This window comes from Impatiens glandulifera, chromosome 9, assembly GCF_907164915.1.
Source record: "Impatiens glandulifera chromosome 9, dImpGla2.1, whole genome shotgun sequence".
Classification (NCBI taxonomy): Eukaryota; Viridiplantae; Streptophyta; class Magnoliopsida; order Ericales; family Balsaminaceae; genus Impatiens; species Impatiens glandulifera.
In genome coordinates, this window is record NC_061870.1 from 28,404,678 (window position 1) to 28,421,760 (window position 17,083).

General features: G+C 29.6%; 4 protein-coding genes across 4 annotated transcripts; 1 reads left to right on the forward strand and 3 right to left on the reverse strand.

Moving 5' to 3' along the window:
• Window positions 1-358: 358 nt before the first annotated feature.
• On the reverse strand, window positions 359-2,981 carry LOC124913860 (agamous-like MADS-box protein MADS2). The gene is made up of 8 exons (XM_047454293.1): window positions 2,603-2,981; window positions 1,750-1,828; window positions 1,512-1,576; window positions 1,334-1,433; window positions 928-969; window positions 818-859; window positions 571-728; window positions 359-496 (listed from the first exon to the last, which is right to left on the reverse strand). The coding sequence occupies exons 1-8, from the start codon at window positions 2,785-2,787 to the stop codon at window positions 388-390; spliced, it is 780 nt and encodes a 259-aa protein (XP_047310249.1). The 5' UTR covers window positions 2,788-2,981; the 3' UTR covers window positions 359-387.
• A 4,993-nt stretch (window positions 2,982-7,974) lies between these two features.
• LOC124915348 lies at window positions 7,975-9,188 on the reverse strand. The gene is made up of 2 exons (XM_047456047.1): window positions 8,952-9,188; window positions 7,975-8,431 (listed from the first exon to the last, which is right to left on the reverse strand). Exons 1-2 carry the CDS (start codon window positions 9,065-9,067, stop codon window positions 8,197-8,199), a joined length of 351 nt encoding a protein of 116 aa, XP_047312003.1. The 5' UTR covers window positions 9,068-9,188; the 3' UTR covers window positions 7,975-8,196.
• A 1,295-nt stretch (window positions 9,189-10,483) lies between these two features.
• Window positions 10,484-11,671, forward strand: LOC124916146 (scarecrow-like protein 3). Its single transcript, XM_047456880.1, has one exon. It carries the CDS (start codon window positions 10,484-10,486, stop codon window positions 11,669-11,671), a length of 1,188 nt encoding a protein of 395 aa, XP_047312836.1.
• A 1,803-nt stretch (window positions 11,672-13,474) lies between these two features.
• LOC124914451 (cytochrome P450 85A-like) lies at window positions 13,475-16,353 on the reverse strand. Its single transcript, XM_047455003.1, has 8 exons — window positions 16,046-16,353; window positions 15,516-15,837; window positions 15,282-15,431; window positions 14,904-15,200; window positions 14,728-14,814; window positions 14,550-14,628; window positions 13,919-14,025; window positions 13,475-13,822 (listed from the first exon to the last, which is right to left on the reverse strand). Exons 1-8 carry the CDS (start codon window positions 16,237-16,239, stop codon window positions 13,595-13,597), a joined length of 1,464 nt encoding a protein of 487 aa, XP_047310959.1. The 5' UTR covers window positions 16,240-16,353; the 3' UTR covers window positions 13,475-13,594.
• Window positions 16,354-17,083: the final 730 nt, after the last annotated feature.

Sequence of the window (17,083 nt, forward strand, 5' to 3'; positions counted from 1 at the left end):
AAGTTTTTTTTTTTATTAAAAAAATATTCAAAATCACTGCTTATCTACATTTGATAAGGTTAACAAAATTGATCAAAACTATCACTTTTTTGTCCATTTAAATGAGATCAAAACATATATACTTTTTGAATCTGAGCATCATAAATCATATGTAAATGAGATCAACATCAAGAAATAATCCAGATCAATAAAAGTGGAAACTTGATGAATCATTTACCAAGCAAGTATCAAGGCTGATCAGTTGGATGCTAAATTCCAGAGGAGTAGAAAAAGGCATAGATGATCTTTTACAGACTATATAATTAATATGTATATATAAATAAGTTTCTTGAGAATCCCTCTGAACTTTCATATTAGAATGACAACAATACATACTGATCACTTTTATTAAAGCATCCATCCTGGAATTAGCCCATTCACATTTTGTTCATGACCATGACCATGACCATGACCATGAGCTGCAGCCGCCATTTGATTTACAGTCACCTGATCATATCTGCAAGTTTCCATTGTTTAAAAAAATTCAATAAAGGGCTGGGATTCATGAGATTGGGCATATTGATTACATACCCTATTTGCAAACTGGGATTACAGTCCAAGGGCTGGAAAAATCCTTGAGATTGGGTATACTGATTATTATTATTATTATTATTGCTGCCTTGTTCTGCTGTTGTTGCACCTGTTGTCCATGCTTGATGAAATTGGTGTTCTCTGTAAATCTCATCAAGCTGTTCATCACCCAGACCCATTATTCAAACAACAAACTAAACTCATAAATTCATATAAATCTTGATTACATATATATATATATATATACCTTTTTTTCCAAAGCCATGTTAGACTCAACCCACATCTTCTCCTGCAACTTAAGCTTATTATAATAATTGATCATATATGGTGGAGGAGAATACAATTAGATTAAGGTACCTTGGTTTGAATGTCAGACAGCTGATCAAGCATGTACTGTGTCTGCATGTCATCAATTATATGTTCAACTATTATTAAGGAACTTATAATTAACAATTAATTATAACTCAATGATATGAATTTTGTTGCAAAAGGAATGATGTGTACAGTTAAGTGTTTTTTATTTGTTCATATGACTGATCACTGTATATATGCAAAGTTGAAAACTTTTTTATAAAAAATTAAAGAAGAATCTTATAATTTCACAGAAATTTAGGAAAAAGGAATTAAGAACATGACAGGGGCATGTCCATTCTGCCTGAAGCATGTTCTTTGAATTGGGAATGAATAAGTAGCTTTCCTTTCTCTTTTTCAGAAAACAAAGAAAAAGGGAAAACCTAGTACTAGATAAAGGAAGACAATTAACCTTTGTTGATCTAATTTGTTTCAGTGATGAGTCTAGCTGATGTTCCAGATATTCAAGTTCCTTTATGTTGAGGGGGCCTAGGTCTTCCCCAAGAAGCTGCCTATTTATACCAAACACATTTCAGCCAATATATATATCTAAGTTTGTCACGTATTTAAGAAAAAAAATAGTTATTAACCTTTGATGGAGTTGTAGCGTCTCGTATCTTCCTTTTAGTTTTAAGTACTCATTGTAGCTATTTTGCTGTCGCACACAAAATATTACTTAATTTACTTTAAATTGTTTGAAGACGAATCAAACAAGCTATATATATGTTAACATTGTTAATAAATCCAACATGAGATAACATTTTTCCAAATCCAAAATGAGCTTAATTAGATACATAGTTCATTAATGTTTGAGACAAATGAAAAAACCTCAATCTCTATAGCTGCATTGTTAAATTCTGGAGCGGCGTAACTGCATTTCTGGTATCTTTCAAGCGTTTTAACCATGCTGTAATCATATATAACATAGAAACTCGAAAAAGTAAGAATTCGAGATGATAATAAAGAATTCATTAAGAGGATAAACTTTTTTCCAAATATTAAAATGCAATTAATTTGTAGCTAGACTTTGCCAATTAATTTATAATAATTAACTAGTAGAATAGACATTTTCTTAATCCACAAGTTCATTTCTCATTTCTATTCATATATATTGATTGTTCTCACTTCTTTTGTACTTTGGTGTATAAATAATTGTGCAGCAATAACAGTTATATAAAAAATATATATATACAATCCATGTGCAGATATTTAAATTAGAATTTAATTAAGATACAGAGCATGCAAATCATTTATTATTTAGAGGGGATTAAAATAACAGAAGATCCTAGATACTGAAGTTCAGTTATGGAACCAAAATCCGAATCTATTACAAAATTAATGATAATTAGATTAGGATTAATGTCAAGAGGGTAAAACCTAAATATGCAACCTCTAATTAAGAGGAACATTTCAATATGTTTTATCACCAATTACCAACAGGAAAATCATGTAAATGTCAGAATAACCTAGATTATGAAGAACAGTAGCATTCTAACCTAGATTTGAGCATCAACAACCTTCAACCCTAATTAAAACACATTCATTGAAAAGATCTAGGTAACTAGAGAGGTTTTAAAGAAATAGAATTCTTTAGTAGTTCTTGCTGATGGGTTTGATGAAATCATATCGGATATCCTGAAAAGAAAGGATTCAGATCTGAGAAGGGGAGAAAGATGCATACTTGGAAGTGCTGGAGAATTCATAGAGCTTGCCACGATTGGAGAAGATGATAAGAGCAACTTCAACATCACAAAGAACAGAGAGTTCATAGGCTTTCTTAAGGAGACCATTTCTCCTCTTTGCAAAGGTAACCTGACGGTTTATTTTGTTCTCTATCCTCTTAAGTTCAACCCTTCCCCTTCCCATAATAACCCTTTAATGATCTGTTGTTATCCTTTTTATGCACTATGTAACTTTCATCATCATCATCATCATCGTCTAATTTTGTTTTTCTTTCTTCTTCTTCACCCAGCTATAACCTGTTCCTCTTTTCCTGAGAACGTACGCAATGTAACCAAAAGAGTGAAAAGAAGAAAAAAGAGAAAACCCTAGCTAGAAAGAAAGAGTTTCTCTCACTTACTACTTAAGCATCTCTCTCTCTTTCTTCAAGGTTCGATCTTTTTTTCTTATATTTAGAGATTAGATGAGAAAGGATCGATACCCTTTAATTTCTTTCTTCAACCAGAAAGAAAAGAAAAGGATGAGAAGATGAGAGCAGCTAGGGCTGATGCTCCATTAAACCTTCCTTTACAATGTAAAAATTATGCGCGTTCAACCTGAGAAACACGCGCCAATATTTACACTTTTTAACTGGTAATGTGTGAGTCACGCGCATTGATTCGTGTGATATTTGCTTTCCTAAAAATAACATCACTTTCACTTGAGATCATGCAATAATAATATTTGTGAGGACACTTGAAACCTTAATTCTCTGTAAATCCACCTGTTGGTTTATTACTGGCTCCCAACTTAATCTTATTTAGAATGTTTAAAAAGTTAAGGCTGGATTGTTTTAAAAAAAAATATTTACTGTAATGAAATATATTTTCATACATTTTCTTATTAATCATATTATTTAATTCAATAATTAAAATATTTATTATTATATATTTATACCATTTAAATTATAAAAAAACTTAATTGGTTAAAATCAATATCAATTAAGATATTTTAAATAATTCAAGATTTATTGAAAGAAATCTATACCAACAAGCCAAAATATTTATAAAAATATTAATTCATAATTAATATATATTTTAAAAGAAAATAAAAAATATTTATATATTTTGATTAATAAATATAATATAGAATACAGAATTATTGGTTTATAAGAGATTATTTAAATAAATACTACCCAACAAATTCTAATACTTTAATTTTATTTTATAAACGGGTCATTTTACAAAACAGTAATCACTGTTTTACACTATTATAATATTTTTTTTTAAAAATGATTAATTAAATTGTTTAAGCGACAATCATAACATGAAAAATATAGTTTAAAATAGAAAAGATAAATTAAAAAAAAATACAATTAAATGGTTCGAAAGTACTTAAGAATAAAATAAAGTTCTCAAACGAATTAATACATTATCAGATCCTAATAATAATAGTATTGTGAATGATTTTTTATTCATTTATTTTGGTTAATAAATATTTTGGAATTTCTTTTTGATAGTTAATCAAAAAAGTATAAGATGTAGATTTATCTTGTAAGTTTCTTTCTTTTAGCGGCGTTTATCAATGTATCTTAATAGTTACATTTAAATGCAACATAATTCATAATTCATTGAATTTCAGTCAAATTTCAGAAAAAACACTCAAAAAGTCTCTCAATACCCTCTTATTTGTTTGAAATTGTAATTTTTATACATTTGAAAGCTTGGATTGTATTCACTTAATTTATTTATTTTTGTTAACCTATCTTTTTTTTCTCTTTTTAAATACATGAGGCTAGCATTACCCTACAATCATTATTTTCACTTCAATATTATTATGATTATGTATTGATTCAATATTTATTCAAATGGATATGTGTTTGTGTTCTTAATTAGCTTAATCTAACTAAGGACAAAACCATGAACAATAAAAGACAATTAATGGACACATGTGCTCATTAATATCTATCTATCTTGATTAATATATTATTGATAAATATTCTGAGCCATTGAAGAAGATAACAGAGTGGTTGGGTCTAAAAATGGCTAAAGGATTGCAGGAAGACTTTCAAGAAAATTAAAGCAGCAACATTTGGTGGATAAAATCAATTGTTCTTAATAGAGCAAGCAATGTAAGGATTTTATTCTATAAATATGATGTTTTTCTTTTGTTAATTTTCAATCAGCTCATGAAAATAACATTCATTAAATCATGGCATCACATCTTTATCTTTACGACAGTGGATGAAATGAAGTTAGATAAAGATTGCTTATACATATATATAGTGGAACTAGGCATATTAGAGTTGACCCAAACAAATTTGTTTTACTGACAAGATCATACGGAGAATAAATATAATGTCTCATTTTTGTTCATCTCCTATTAATTTGAACCACACCTAATAGATTTTTCTTTTTTTTTTAAATGCTAGGTCAAATTAACACATAGATTTAGATAACATAATTTGAGTTTCAAACAAACTGGTGATTTAATATGAAGTATATATAAATATAAGTGAACCCTAACTAGCATATTTTCTCATTTAGGAAAAGTAACATATTTGTCCTTAAACGTGTCGAAATAATAACATAAGGAGTGGGACAGTGGGATATAATGCAAAAGAGTAAAAAGAAAAAGAAGAAGATCTAAGTGGTGTGAAGTGAGTATCGATCACCTTCCACTAAATCAAATATATAGCTAGCTAGGTCCCAACAATTCCAATTTCTTCTCACATCCAATGATTTTAGACTATGAGAATATTGTGTTTTTAATGGTTCTAGATTGCACATGTGATATGTGGAGATCGAGTTTATGGTGAGTGAAAAAAAAATGTAGAGATCAGTAATTCGAGTTTGTGGTGAGTGAAAAAAAATGTGGTGTTCTTAACACAATAACATAAAAATTATGAATAAAATAGTTTTTTTTTTGTATGAATTAGAAAAGTAAATAATAAATGAATATAAAAAATAATAATGATGTAAAAAATAGGCTTCCACTCACCTAATCCTAAATCCGCATCCATTGATGGGTTAGTGTTCTAAATTGATGTTGAATAATATTTGTTATTATTAGAATTAATTGTAACATTGTTAACCTACTAAGATAGTTTAGTGGTAAAAGTCGATTTAATAGACCAAAAGAATACGGGTTTGATTCATTCTAAAAGTCTGAAAGCCTTTGTGTTCAAGTAGGAGGTCATGGTCGTAGATGTGATGTCCTTCTTAATTCCAAAAGAAATAAATAAATGTGTGTACATTATTGTTATGAAATTACTTTAGGAATAATTTTAGATTTTTAGTGTTAGAAATTAAATGCAAAATGAAAATAGTAATAAATTTACTTAAATGAAAAGTAGGTTGAACATAATTATGAAGTGATAAAAAAGAGGATCGGAGGTGATATATAGAGCAATCAAATCCCGGATTTCCTGTTAAACACCGTTATTCCACTCTCTTCCAGCTGTCGGACCGCCTATCGCCGCCCGCCCGCCCGTTATTACTTTTCTCTCTCTATCTCTACCCACTGTTCATTCATCATTCTCTTTTCCCTCCCGGTCGGAAACCAACCTCCACGACAGGCTAACGTGTCGATTTCACACTGGTCAGTTACCACCACGTCCATATTATAATATGTATACATCAATTTTATAATTCTTAATAAAATAATATTAATAATTGGTTTATAATTAACATATTTAATTTTCTTTTATATACTTGAAAATAATAAATTATAATAAATTAAATTTATTTATTAAAGTTGAAGAATGTTTTTAAATTTTATTTAGGTACCAATCCGAAACAATATATAAGGTCGGTAATGAATATAGAATTTAGTATATAACTGATTTTTTTTTTTTGACAAACACTCTTCCATTTATAGTGTTACTGGAAGACATTAACAAGACTTGAACCTAATATAATGTTTTTTTTTTTAATCAGAAAGTAAAACTAATAAAGTCTTCCCTATAAACCACTTTCAAGAAATTAAAAAACAAAAGAGTTATGACCACTATGGTTAATTCAAGCATTTAAAAACTTAAATAATCTCCTTTTTATTCCAACAATTTAACAAGTTCTATGAAGGATTCACTTGACACATCATCAAAACGCACACTAAGAATGTGCAATGCAGATTATTGTTATCTAAGGCTATGTTAAATAAAATTAAAAATTAAGATCTGAATAATAAATATTGAATTTTAAATACTTAATAATTTAAATATCAATAAATAAAAAATTAAATTAACAAACAAAAACATCAATATTTCAGTTGGTTACTGAACAAATACATCTAAATTATTATACTCTTATATATTATTTATATTATATTAGTTAATAAATTTAATTAATATATTGAAGTATATAATTTAATATATTAGATAAAAAAATTATTATATTTTTTAACTAGTATATTAAATTATAATTTGTTAATGTAATATATATTTAAATATAAATAAAAACGATAATAAAAAATATACATATTTATCTCCGAAGAATTGAATTATAATGAGAAAATTAATTAGACTTTATATTGGAAAATTAATATGACTTTATATTTATATATATCAATAAATATGAGATAATATATATATATTCTCTTATTTTTATTTTATAATTAATTTAGATATAATTATATTTTTATTTGATAATGTTTGAAAATAATCTTATAATAAATAATTAAATGAATTATGATAAAGAAAAGAAGAAATTTATTATACTTATAATATGAAAAAGAAGAAAATAATATGAATTTATATATATAACATTAAATATGAGTTAATGATAATATATAATTTTTTATTTAATAATTAGTATAGATATAATTATATTTTTATTTTTTTGATATTTGAAAATAATCTCAGAAAAATAATTTAATGAATTATTATTAATATAACAGTAATTTTTTAAAATTTAAAAGGATATAGTGGTCTTTTGATATTTTTTTTTTGTTAGAGTAGCGTGTTAAGTTATTTTTCTCTTTTAAAATTTTAAAATAAGTTTCATATTTGATTAAAATTTTAAAATAAGTTTCATATTTGAACTTATTATTTTTAACGTGTTTTCCTTAAGTCTATAGTAATAAGTGATTATAAATATGTTATCAAACTTCCTTATTTTAAATAAGTCCTTAATATATTCAATTAAGTGATAAGTCAATTTATCAAACACGTCATTTTTTTTTACGTCATTCATGCATATTACGTGGTAATTCCATCAATCCTATACAAAAAAATATAATTTTACTATAGTGTTAGGTCTTCTCCTTGTTAATTTGTCAATTAACAATCTTTCAAATGGAAAACGTATAGAGGAATGACAGTAAAGAGGGGACCATTGAAGAATCAAACCCCACACAACAACAAAATAATCAAGCTCTCTTTATCAGATAGGGATGTGCAAAGAAAATTGTAACTCCTCCATTTATAGTATATGATGCATCATTTATGTTTGCTTACACCAACAACCTTCCATGAGACCACACATCTTAATTATTAACTCATCTCTTAATTGCAGGTTCAGATTAACATACACACAAGGAACTAAGAAACTGTTTCAAAAGTTGAAAACCAAATGCCACTTTCAAATAAGGATAATTGATTATGGATGGTGTACCTTCCTAATTTTCATCGAGTTGTTGTTGTTGTGTGCAATTAGGGCAGCTAAAACTCCCTTTAGCTAGACATTTGGTGCATTTTGTGGATCTTAATATTGGGGAAGGCTCCCTTGTTGTTGTTGACTGATAAACTAAATTAAAGTTGAATGGTCCCCCTTCTTTCAATACACCTGCTCCTTTACAGCTTGAGCATGCTATCAATTTCACATCTCCACATCTCTTGCACATGGCTAAAGAACTGCAATTTCAGATAAAAGTACCCATCAATTTAGACTAGATGAAAACACAAACACCCTTCTTCTTCTTTTTCTTTTCTTGTTGGTGGAAGTAGTTCACTATCATTTTTCAACATTCAAGTTAACACTAAGTAAATAGATTTCCCTAATCAGCCAGCAATAGGGAAATCTCATCTTAATCTATATATTTATCTTTCTTTCTGAAAGGAACATCCACCTTTTACCATAAATTTACTTAATTAGCATGACTATTCAATGTGATACATTAATATACCTAACTTCTACTTATAGTGATATGAGATAGATAGATAGATAGCAAGTTTAAAAGCATCTAGCAACAAACTCAAACTTATTTGTGTTCACACACCTAATTTATTTGAATCCAACTACACAAGATGATTGAGATCGATGGATCAGTTGTTCATAAAAATGAAATTCATTTAGTTCCAAGATTAAAGCACAGATGATTACCCATCTCCATAATAGGAATTAAACATTGAAAACATTGAATGATATGTTTACCTGCGCTGGGAAGAAGAGATGAGTGAATCGATTTTGGTGGCGGAAAGAGTGGAGGCTAATAGAAGAGCGCCGACGCAGTAGCCGGCGACTTCGCTTGATGTTATGTGCTCGAACATCTCCGAGATCAACCAACCGGCAGGCAGACACCAACCGTATAAACAGAGCCTCCTGTTGAATTGAAGGAATTCAATAGGATGAGACGATATAGCGGGAGTGGCGGTGGGGCCGCCACGTGTTTCTTTGTCTTTATTTTTATAAGAATAATTCAGGCCCATCTACTCTAATCCAACCAAAGCCCAATAATAATTGGAGCTTGTATAAATTAGGGAGAAAGACTCTACACCAGTCCAATGATGGCCCATGTGAATAATTACTAAATAGTATATTTAAAAGAAAAAAAAAAGTGGTTTAAATTTTTTTGAATTTGGGTGGTTTTATTATATGAGATTTTGAATTGTATTATATGGATTTTAAATATATTTTTTTTTTTTATTTTTTCATAACAGAATGAATGTTAATTTTCTTGCTTTAATATAGTATTTTTATTTTTTTAATTAATTTATCATATTTATAAAAATAAATTAACAATTTTTTTAAAATTATTTATACATGTTACATAGTTTTAAGGTATTCAAATAGTATTCAATAATTTTGACGTGTATATATCTCAAAAAAAATATTAAATTTAAAACACAAATACATCCAAATTAATAGATTGTACATAAACCATAAACCTGTAAATTATGTCGTTATAACTTTTTTTTAAAAATGTATATAAAATCTATCTCTATTCAATTTTTTTATTAGATTATACAATTTTTTAGTTACTTAAATCAATTTCGAATAATTAAAATGGGTAAAAATATTAAAAATAATACACCATTAAAAAAAATAATATGTTCAAAACATCTATAAATATCAACTCATTTAAAAACATGACAAATTAATTAGAAAAATAAAAATAATATATTAAAATAATATGATAGAAGTTTTATGATTTAAGAAAAAACCTGTGTGTTTAAAATTTTGATAAATAAACCTTATATTTGCAAAATTCAAATTTAGAGTTAATTGAATGAAAACCCGTTGAAGTTCGATTTTAAATGACAATTATAATTTAAAAAATAGTATTATTAATTTTGTATGGGAATTGAAAAATTAAAAAGTGTATTTTCAACCTTTTCTAATGAATTAGTACTTAATAATAAACAATTTTATTTATTTTATGTTTAAATATTAAAAAAAATCAATTAATTTGGTTGCGGCAAAGCTGGAAGAAGCTAAATGCAAGAGTTAGAAGGGAGAGATTCTCAACCGATTCTTCTTCTCTTCTTCTTCAACTTTCCCTGTTGGATTCTTCTTATAATACTTTGAAAAAGATAACTCTCGTTTATTCCATTGACAGGACCGATAAGATAATAACAACTTAAACAAACAAAACCAGATCTTCCATGGCAAGACAAGTAAGATTATATATTATATATAAGAAACCTTCATTTTCTTCATCTTCAAGGTCCATCCTTCCCTTCCATATGACGTCTTCATCTCCGGCGCCGGAAAAAACCCAATTACCAATTTCTCTAACATTAGCGACGTCAAACACCAGTACAGTACCTTCATACCCCAAAACCGCTATACCTAAAGAAAGAAACCTAAAGCTAATCAACCTCTTACTATCCTGCGTCAACCACGCTTCCTCCGGCAATCTCCACCGCGCCGACGCCTGCCTCCGCAAAATCTCTCGTCTCTCCTCCCACTCCGGCGACTCATTTCAACGTCTTTCCGCCTGGTTAGCATCCGCCCTAGCAGTACGACTCATCAAACGTTGGCCTGGTTTGTTCAAAACGCTAATCGCTACCCCAGCTCTCGTTGATCCAATCCAACATAAATCGCTAACTACAAACACCATACCTTTCCTCAACTCAGCTTACACCGTCATGAATCGAGTATTAACCAAAGCCATGTCTAATGAGCGTTTGATCCACATTGTTGATCTTGGTTGCGGTGACCCCAACATGTGGATACCCTTTCTTCAAAACTTGTCGAATTCACACTTGAGGATCACGTGTGTGCACACCAGTAAAGCCATCCTCGACAATTTATACATAACCCTCTTAAAAGAGACAAACAGTTTATGCATAGAATTAGAATTCAATCCTTTGAATATAAGATTAAGTGATTTGAATCTTGACATGATGAATCTACGGCCATCTGAAACGCTAGCGTTCGCCGCCACTCTAAGTCTTCACGTCTTATTAACGGATGATGATGATGATAATAATAAGATGGGTGATTTTTTAGTGATGATAAGATCGACGTCGCCTAAGGTGTTTGTAATGGTGGAGCAAGAATCGGATCATAATCTGAACCGGTTGGAGGACCGGTTTGTGGAATCGATGCATTATTATAGTGCGGTATTTGAATCGATAAGTAAATTTTTTGTGGGGGATGAGAGATTGAGATTGGAACAAGTGTTTGGGAAAGAGATGGAAAATATATTGGCTTGTGAAGGGCGGGAAAGGGAAGAGAGGCACGAGAGGTTTGTGAAATGGTCAGGCCGATTTGAGAGATGTGGGTTTGGACCGGTGGGATTATGGTTCGGTTTGGGTGAGGAATTGGAAGAGATGGATGATGATGGTCTTAAGATGGTTTATCAAAGATCAGCACTTATCATATGTTGGTATACTAGACCTATTTATTCTGTTTCAGCATGGAATTAATTGTATTTATTTATTTATTTATTTTAAATATTAATCATTTCCCAAATATTAGTATAACATTTTGTGATAAGAATGTGAATAAGGTTACGATTTAGAATTCTACTTCTTTGGAATTTTTTAAATTTTTTTTTGTTAAATATTAGACTAAATGGTATGGGAGTTACAAATATTTGTTAAATATTATTAAAATTTTACATATTAAATAATTGAGTTTATATATAGTAAAGACTATTTAAAACTGAGTTAACCTTTAAAATTTTATAATTTAGAAGGCTAATTACTTCTTTTTTTATAGGTAATTATTAAACTAGTCCAACTTTTAAGATTTTAAATTTACAAAAATAAAATTTTATTATTTTATAAATAATTTTGATTTTATTTTACAGAAAAATAATAATTTATATTTATAAATTAAAAGAATATATTATTTATTTAAAAAATGTAATTAATTTGTATATATAACATTATAACTTATTATATAATGTTATTTATTTATTATTATTATTATTTAATTAATTTATATTTAAGTATACATTTTTATTAAAAATGATTAATTAATAGAAATTTTAATTATATAATATTCTTTAAAACTGAACTCTTAAAATCTTATGTAAACTCTCTTATGTATAAACAGCCATTTAGGGAAAGACAATCTTGTGCAGTTATGAATGAAATATTGATAAGTGGAACAAAATCAATAATTTTTACCGAACGGTTAATTAATTGTTTATCGCGGATTTAGTTAATCGATATTTTCACCTGTTTGACATTAGAACTATTTCTATACCCGTTTAAACTATAAAATTATAGTTATATTTTATAATTTATATTAATTATTTTTTAAATATTACAATAATTTAGAATTATAATTTTAAAAAATATATAATTATAAAAAAATATATGGTAAAATTCTTTTTAAAAATTGAATTACCATTCCGGTTTAAACCGGTTAACCAACGGACTAGGTACATAACCGGTAAAACCAATGCCAATATCATGGGTTAACCGATTGATGAAATGAACGACAAAATCGAACTTAGCCTAACCAGATATCTAATTACCAACTGGTTGAATACCCCAGATAAACACTCACAAAATTATGGAGAGTTGAATGTACCCGTTTTGTATCTTGGGTGGGCCAATTGAAATTAGGAAAGATTCTGGCCCGAAACTTGTTAAACCATATTCACCATATAATAAAATAAGGCCCAAAACAAAACAGTTGGTTGTATGTGTGGCCGTCTTCCAACTTATGTCCATTTCTAACCTAACTTCATCTTCTTCACAAGTTAGCTGAACCAAAGCCCATTTCCAACCCTAGCTTTTAGTCCTACTACATATTTCATGTTTTGTGTGAGATTTAATCTTCAAATATAACACCTTAATAATAATATATTTAAATGTCCGATCATGAAAATAGAAGTGACAAGTGAAGCAGATGTGGTCACATGTTAACTGTATTTTAGTTTTTATATAACCGCTGATCATATCGAAGATGAAAGTTATAAAAATTTTAATGTGATAATTGGTAGGAGAGAAATAAAGAGTCAGTCAGCCCTACCCCTTATCATATCGATTCGTAACTACTACTACTATATATCAACATCATCATCATCATAAATTATTATACAAATTAATTAACTCTCATCATGATAAGACTTTCTAATATCAATCTGGGTGGGGACTTCTTTATATATATATTTCCTTTTTCTTTTCCCATATGATAATAATAATATTCTTTTCTTTTCTTTTCTATCTACCCACAACAACATGTTAATTATGTTATAACTTTGAACATATTTGTACACCAACATCATTCTGCTGCTATATTTATTATGTACATAAAAAGTACCATTAGAACAAGGAATTAATTATGAAAAACAAGGTTAGATTATTATTATTATTATTAATTAATTAATATTATTAATGAGATGATGATGATGAAAGCCTAATGTGCAGGCCATTTGGGGCTTCAACTCTTGGAAACTTCATTAGCTTGTCCCCACCAACCTCTTCCCATCTGTACATTGTTACCAAGTAATGAAGAAATGTTGAAATCTCAACTAATCCTAGTTCTTTTCCTGGGCAAAGCCGGCTGCCACCTCCAAATAAAAAGAAATGGTTCTGACTCTCTAGTCTCGTCGTTTTCTCCTGCAAAAACCCCCCAATCAAACAATTCATTAATATAATTCTAAGTTAAGTTAAAATCTATAACTTATAAAAACAGTTTAAGAGAATTGAACTTACCATCCATCTCCATGGATTGAAGGTTAAAGGATCAGGATACAAAGAAGGGTCATAGTTAATTTCTCTGGTGTACACATAGATTCTCCACCCTTTGGGGATCACAAAACCTGGTTTTAAAAAAAATAAAAAATAATGATGAGAAAGGGCCCATGTAATGTATGTAATCTTATGTTGTTATGAAAAAATGATTAATTGCATGATAATGGAACAGTGAAACTACTACACTACTGCTGAAAAGAATCTGTAATAATTTTGGAGTTGATAATCCAAGCTAGCTAAGCACATCAAGCATGCATGTTGTTAAGCTTTACCCAAGTTAGCTTTTCACATAATAATGATATGATGGAACAAAGAGGCTAGTCATTTCTGGGAGATCATGATCATGATCATGATCGTGATGATGATGATGATGATGATCTTGGATGATGAATTATTTAATTTGTAAAGAAAAGAAAATGGGGGTCATTGATAGAATGTTTCAGGCTGGAATGGTAGGTAGACCATGTGGATCATTGATAGGAATGGGTCCATCCACTTTTCTCTATTCTACCGTGAACAAGATCCCAAATCCATTATGTCCGGCCCCTCTCTCATTTCATATAATAAACTACTCACTCACTCATTCACTCACCGTTTAGTTCCATGTCATCCGTTGTTTTCCTCAAAACCCCGTTTACAATTGTGGCCAATCTTGATGTCTCAAATATCACCTGTTGTACATACATAAAGTCATCATAACAACCAACATTAAAAAACTAAACCCACCATTTACTCATAATAATAATCTATCAAAGTGTTTGTGCGCTTACAGCTCGAGTAAATTGCATCGATTTGTAATCATCCCAGCTGATTGGATCCTCTGGTTTCTTCTTTTCTCTTATAGCAAGATGTTCTTTCTGAAAAAACAAATTTGAATTCACTAATAAGCTAAGAGAATACTGAAATACCCACTTTACAAAATGTATTGAAAATTAACACTACTCACTTTTAGTTCTTGAAGAACTGAAGGATTATCATGGAGGAACTTAACAGCCATCATACAAGTGGTGGAAACTGTTTCGTATCCTGAATACAGAATTGTTATCATTTGATCAACAATTTCCTCGTCTGTTAACTTGTATCTGTTCTCTCCACCCCCACCCATTAGAACACTCAGCATGTCGTATTCGTTTGTTTCCACACTCGAACAAGAAGCAGAAGAAGAAGAAGATGAAGATGAAGATGAAGCAGCCCTTCTCTCGTCGACCAGCCTTCCCAATATGCTTGTGATGTTCTTCCTAGCCTGTACAAAAGTCAATTTCAGTCAACTACAAGTTCAACAGATTCAAAATCGGTCTGTTTGTCTGTCTGTCTGTCTAATTACCTGGAAACCTCGGTGATAATTTGTCCCCGGGAAATTGATTGGGAGAGAAAGGGTACCCAAAACCAGCTTAAAGAACTCTGGCATGAATTGTTCTGAAATGGAATCACATTGAGGACCGGCGATTTGATTCAGACCTGATAGAACCGCCATCTGAGATGTTTTTTCAAATAAATTTAGACAAAGAAGTGATATAATAAATTGATTCGATTGAAACAGAATGAATAAGGAACAGACCTCTTTAGTCTTTTGTTGAATGTCGATTACAGTGTTGTCCCAGTTATTGATATGGGATCTGATGAACTGATCGATTTTGGGAAGAAGGTGATTTTTGAGATTCGTAGGACTGACAAGTGATAAAAGAGCACCTCTCATATATTTGTGGGTTGAACCATGAACAGCTGCGATATTACATCTTCCAAGTATATCTAACATAGATTGTGGATAACCTGGAACAAGCCCTTTTCCTTCATTCATCAATATGTATCTGTTCATCTCTGGATCCATTGATACTATAGTTGGACAACCCAATATGTGCGATTTGAAAAAGTTACCATACCTGCATTTCAATTCAAAAGTTAATAATCTTGTTTATTTACAGTAGAGTAAAAAACTATTTATATTATTAATTTGTCGGTTTATACGTCGAGTCATTCGGATCTCCGAATCAAAGGGGCCCTCTTATTACAGGAAACAAAATAAACAAGATAAAGGTGAAATCGCCAGAGAGGTAAAATAAATAAAAAAACAGAGTCTTGAGTCCTGACCTTGCTCTTTGGTTTTTCATAAAGTTTGGACCTTGTTTGAGAAACTCAGTTGTTTCACCAAATACTGGCCAACCCATTGTACCCGGAGGAAGACCCTTCTTCCTATACTTGACCTCATTCCATTTCAACAAGAAGGTGCAGAGGAATAGCACCAAGAAGAGTCCTCCAATGGCTTCAGCTAAGAACAGAGTCATTTTGGTTGCTTTGTTTTGGTTAAAAAGATAGGAAGAAGATAGATAGATAGAGAAAGAGAGAGAAAACAGCTCTTTTTCTTCTTCTTTCTTTCTTCCTCTTCTTCCTTCCTTCCTTTGCTCTAATAATATTGTACGTCTGTTAATGGAAGCAACGGGATTATATATATAGGCCTAGTGGGTGTATATGTTAGCGAACGTGTGCGTCTGTGTGTACAAGTGTGTGTTTGTGTGTGTGAGAGAGAAAAGAGAGAGAATGTGTAATTTGGCAAATACGCCAAAGAAGCATGCACCCTACTAGGTGAGGGACCATAGTTGGCTGTTGTTATTTCTCTTTAACCTCAAAAATTCATAAAACCACAACCTGCACTGCAAAACCTAACTCTTTTAAATGTCTTTTTACTTTTCTTTTTTTTGTAACACAAAATTCCCTTAATTATTAAGTTAATTATGTTTCATAACTTTAATCACTTTATTCAATAAAGTTACTTATTCAAGGATTATTAACTTGGTTGATTATAGCATTACCCTAATGTATTGGAAAGGGAATAGGTTCAAGACTTTTGTAGTCATTTCTAAGAAATTAAATCTTATTTCTAAAGTTTTTTTTTTAATCTATTTAATAAGAATCGTTTAAATACAATGATAAAAAAGGATAGAAAAAAGTTATGTATAAATTAAATTTATTAGAATAATTAATTGACTTAAAAATTTTCAAAAAAACAATAAAATATTCACACGAATCCACAGATTTTCCGAATCTAATCTCCGACGTCGTCGTGATAATGACATTTTGAATAATTTTTAACAATCTGTTTTCGTTGGTAAAAGTTCTCTATTTTTTTTT

Excerpts from the sequence above, each read along its gene's own strand:
- LOC124913860 (XM_047454293.1), bottom strand. The coding sequence starts at position 2,787 with ATGGGAAGGGGAAGGGTTGAACTTAAGAGGATAGAGAACAAAATAAAC. Across the intron at positions 1,829-2,602 it reads GAATTCTCCAGCACTTCCAA|CATGGTTAAAACGCTTGAAA; the intron begins GTATGCATCTTT and ends ATATGATTACAG. Across the intron at positions 497-570 it reads AATCCCAGTTTGCAAATAGG|ATATGATCAGGTGACTGTAA; the intron begins GTATGTAATCAA and ends GGAAACTTGCAG.
- LOC124915348 (XM_047456047.1), bottom strand. The coding sequence starts at position 9,067 with ATGTTCGAGCACATAACATCAAGCGAAGTCGCCGGCTACTGCGTCGGC. Across the intron at positions 8,432-8,951 it reads ATCTCTTCTTCCCAGCGCAG|TTCTTTAGCCATGTGCAAGA; the intron begins GTAAACATATCA and ends CTGAAATTGCAG.
- LOC124916146 (XM_047456880.1), top strand. The coding sequence starts at position 10,484 with ATGACGTCTTCATCTCCGGCGCCGGAAAAAACCCAATTACCAATTTCT.
- LOC124914451 (XM_047455003.1), bottom strand. The coding sequence starts at position 16,239 with ATGACTCTGTTCTTAGCTGAAGCCATTGGAGGACTCTTCTTGGTGCTA. Across the intron at positions 14,815-14,903 it reads CAGTTCTTCAAGAACTAAAA|AAAGAACATCTTGCTATAAG; the intron begins GTGAGTAGTGTT and ends TTGTTTTTTCAG. Across the intron at positions 14,026-14,549 it reads GGATGACATGGAACTAAACG|GTTTTGTGATCCCCAAAGGG; the intron begins GTGAGTGAATGA and ends TTTTAAAACCAG.